Raw genomic sequence first — 3241 nt, 5'->3', positions numbered from 1 at the left:
AAGTCTCAGAGACATATGGACACTACGCGGGGGCACCCGTCACGACCTGCCCAGGGCCGCCAGCCCACGGCGCCCGGCCCGCCGTCAGATGTAGAGCTGATGCGAGGCCAAGGTGTCCATGAAAGGGCGCACCAGGTTGTCCGTGGAGAAGTAAAAGATGAGGCCAAAGGTGATGGAGATGGGGAGGGCGGGCAGCGCCTTCTTGAACACGGCCAGCAGCAGGAGGGTCAGACACAGACCCTGTGGGACACGGAGGGGAGGGGAGGGGAGGGGAGGGGAGGGGAGGGGGGGGGGTGGGGGGGCGGGGGTGGGGGCGGTTAGCGATGTCGGGCCCCCGGCCAGGGCTCAGCACTGGTGTGGGGCCCGCCAGACGACAGCCCGACCCCCCCCTCTTCCCGGGTCCTCTCGAGGGCTCACCCCCATGTCACACCCCGCGTGAGCCCGACTCCCAGAGCGGCCCTGCTCTATCGGACTCCAGCTACAGCGGTGACACGTGTGACCAGTGACAGAGGCCTCCCCTGGGGGACGTCTATTTATAAAGAACCAGATGAGGGGCGCCTGGGTGGCTCAGTCGGGTTAAGTGCCTGACTCTTGATTTCGGCTCAGGTCCTGATTTCACAGTGGGTGAGACGGAGCCCTGCACTGGGCTGTGTGCGGACAGCGCGCCAGCCTGCTCGGGATTCTCTCTCTCCCTCTCTCTCTCCGCCCCTCCCCCAATCTCCTTCTCTCTCAAGATAAATTTTAAAAAAAAATTCTAAAAAAAAAAAAGAGAGAACTGGACGAGCTCCACTGAAACGCCAGCGAGGGTCTCAGCAGCTGGCACCAGAGGGGCACCGAAGAAGCCACGTGACCCGAGGCCTCGGAGGTGGGTGCCCATCCTGCCCTGCCCCTGCCCACGTGGGCTGTGGTCCAGGGAGAGGCGGGGCTTCAGGTCAGACAGTCCCGAGGTGGAGAAGCGTGGGGGTCCACTACCCCCCCCACCCCCCCGAACACACGCCGTGGACAGACAGAACCCCTCCACCTCACTGTGCCCCGTGACCCCCCCTTCACCGGGGCAGAGCTCAGGTATGCGCCACTCAGAGCCTCCGCCACTCAGAGCTGCGATCTCTCAGGACCTGTCCCCCAGTATGGGTATCTAGCCACGTTAAGGGACTCTAGGAACCTGCAAGCTTCTGAAGTTCAGAGCACCCCATGGTGTCTGGGGGGCGTGGAGGGCATCAGAGACCAGAGCTCAAGTCACAGCCTGTCCCTCCCCAGCTCTGTGCCGACGGGCACGGCCCACAACTTCTTCCCGGTTCCGAGAACCTCAGCTCATCACCCCACCTCGCAGGCGTCGTGAGACCGCACGAGGCTGGCCAAGCCCCTGGCACCACCGCGTGCCTGGTCGGTAACGCGGGAGCCCCTCAGCCAGGCCTCCCCTGCTCGGAGCCTCCCGTAAGCCCTGCCCGGCCCCGCGTCATCACTCCGCCCCTGCAAGGGACTCGGCACCTGAAAATCCCCCTGGGACCAGGGCCCCCCACGAAGTCCCCGGGCCACTCACAATGAGGATGGCCACAAAGCACGCCAGCGTCGTGTTCCAGTCGCCGCTGCCCGTGGCCGCTGCCTTGCCCACCAGCACGCTGTAGAAGATGAAGTCCCCCAGGCCGAGCTTCACGCCCCCTATGCAGGGAAGACAGAGCTGGTCAGTGTCGGGAGCCCCAGACAGCAGATGTCAGCTCACAGCCCAGCCCCTCCACCGGATCCGGGGGCCCCGGGGGGCCCCAGTCCTGGCTGTCCCAGAACAGCAGCAGCCGGCAGGAAACCGGGCCCTCGGACGGGCTGACCTGCCGTCTGGGCTGTGAAAAGGCTGGCATTTCTGACAATTCGGGGAAGTGGCCCTGAGCTGAGTAAAAAAAAAAAAAAAGCAAAAATAAGGTGCCGTGGGGGGTCGGCGGGAGGCCATAGGATTTAGGGCTGAGTTTAAGTTACACGTTTTTGTACAAAAGGTGTCCTCGAAGGTGACGCGTACGATGTCCAGAGCTCGTCAGGCAAGCCTTCCCCTTAAAAACAGAGGAGCGTGGCTGCTAATTAACTGACGTCTCACTGACAGTGAACGCGAGCTCGCACATCGGCCGGTGCGCTTGTTAACAGGGTGAGCGTTCACCGCGGACGATAAAACCGTCTGACGAACGCACCTGCTGCCTCGTCTCCTCTCTCTCCCTCCTCCCGGCCACGGGGGCTCCCTCCTCCAGCTGTCACTGCCGCTGCCGTCTCTGATGTAAAAGGGGGCTTCTCCCCACCACCCTCCCCTGCCTCCAGGGAGCCCGTCTCCACCCCCCGCCCGCACCTTGAGCTCACGCGGACCACCCGGGCACAGATGACTCACTTTCCTCCTCTTCCTCCAAGTCGTCCCCGGGGTAACCAGGCAGCGGGGGCTCAAAGACTTCGGGGTACGAGGGCTCCCCAAAACTGTCATAGGAGTCTTCCTCTGGGGATCCGAGAACGTGACCGTCATTGTGCGAGGCGGGTGCGCGGGAGAGAGACAAAAGTCCGGTCAGAGGGATCTGGGATCTGTGGGGAACCGGCCTGAGCCCGGGGCTCCCCTGCCCTCACCCCACTGGCCGGGCCAGCCCAGCCCTGAACGGAGAGGAACCTTCAGGCACACGCCCAAGGGAAGGGAAGGAGGCCAACGGGCTGAGGCACAGGCTGTAAGTCCCACCTGCTCCGTCCAGGAGGGGACTTTCCCCTCCTGCCCCCCACCCAGGGTGGGAACAGGCCGGGCCGGGCGGGGTGCAGGGCAGCAGGCCCGGGCGACGAGAGGCTGCCAGCCTGCGACACTCACCCATCTCTGGGTCGTAGGGCAGCTGAAGGGCTCCTTGGGAGGAGGGGTCCAGCTTGGCCATGCCCACCGTCCACACCATGGCGGCTGGGGAAGGAGACGAGGGGTGGGGGGTGCCTCAGGTGCTGCCGACTACCGCTGCCCCCGGGCCGGGGAGGCAGCGTCCCCAGGAGGCCCGCATGGGACCCCCTCTTCCAGCCGGTACCGGCTTCCGCCCCTTGTGAGGAGGCCGCTGGGGGAGGGGCCCGGACACAGCCTTTCCTGGTCTTTTGGCGCGCGCGCGCGCGCGCGCGTGTGTGTGTGTGTGTGTGTGTGTGTGTGTCTCCTCACGAAACCGATGACAAGGTCAGCAGGGGAACAGTCCGGGTAACCAGCGGTGTTTCTGTCTCATGGTGGCAAAACACGCGTCACGCACACGGTACC

General features: G+C 64.7%; 1 protein-coding gene across 1 annotated transcript; it reads right to left on the bottom strand.

Moving 5' to 3' along the window:
* Nucleotides 1-6: 6 nt before the first annotated feature.
* LOC121024623 (presenilin-2) lies at nt 7-3235 on the bottom strand. The gene is made up of 4 exons (XM_040466828.1): nt 2822-3235; nt 2366-2467; nt 1541-1659; nt 7-240 (listed from the first exon to the last, which is right to left on the bottom strand). Exons 1-4 carry the CDS (start codon nt 2898-2900, stop codon nt 85-87), a joined length of 456 nt encoding a protein of 151 aa, XP_040322762.1. The 5' UTR covers nt 2901-3235; the 3' UTR covers nt 7-84.
* Nucleotides 3236-3241: the final 6 nt, after the last annotated feature.

The sequence above is a fragment of the Herpailurus yagouaroundi genome, unplaced genomic scaffold (assembly GCF_014898765.1).
Source record: "Herpailurus yagouaroundi ecotype Mexico unplaced genomic scaffold, PumYag 66467, whole genome shotgun sequence".
Classification (NCBI taxonomy): domain Eukaryota; kingdom Metazoa; phylum Chordata; class Mammalia; order Carnivora; family Felidae; genus Herpailurus; species Herpailurus yagouaroundi.
Note: the sequence above shows the minus strand (reverse complement) of the source record. Positions and strands in the feature narration are given on the sequence as shown.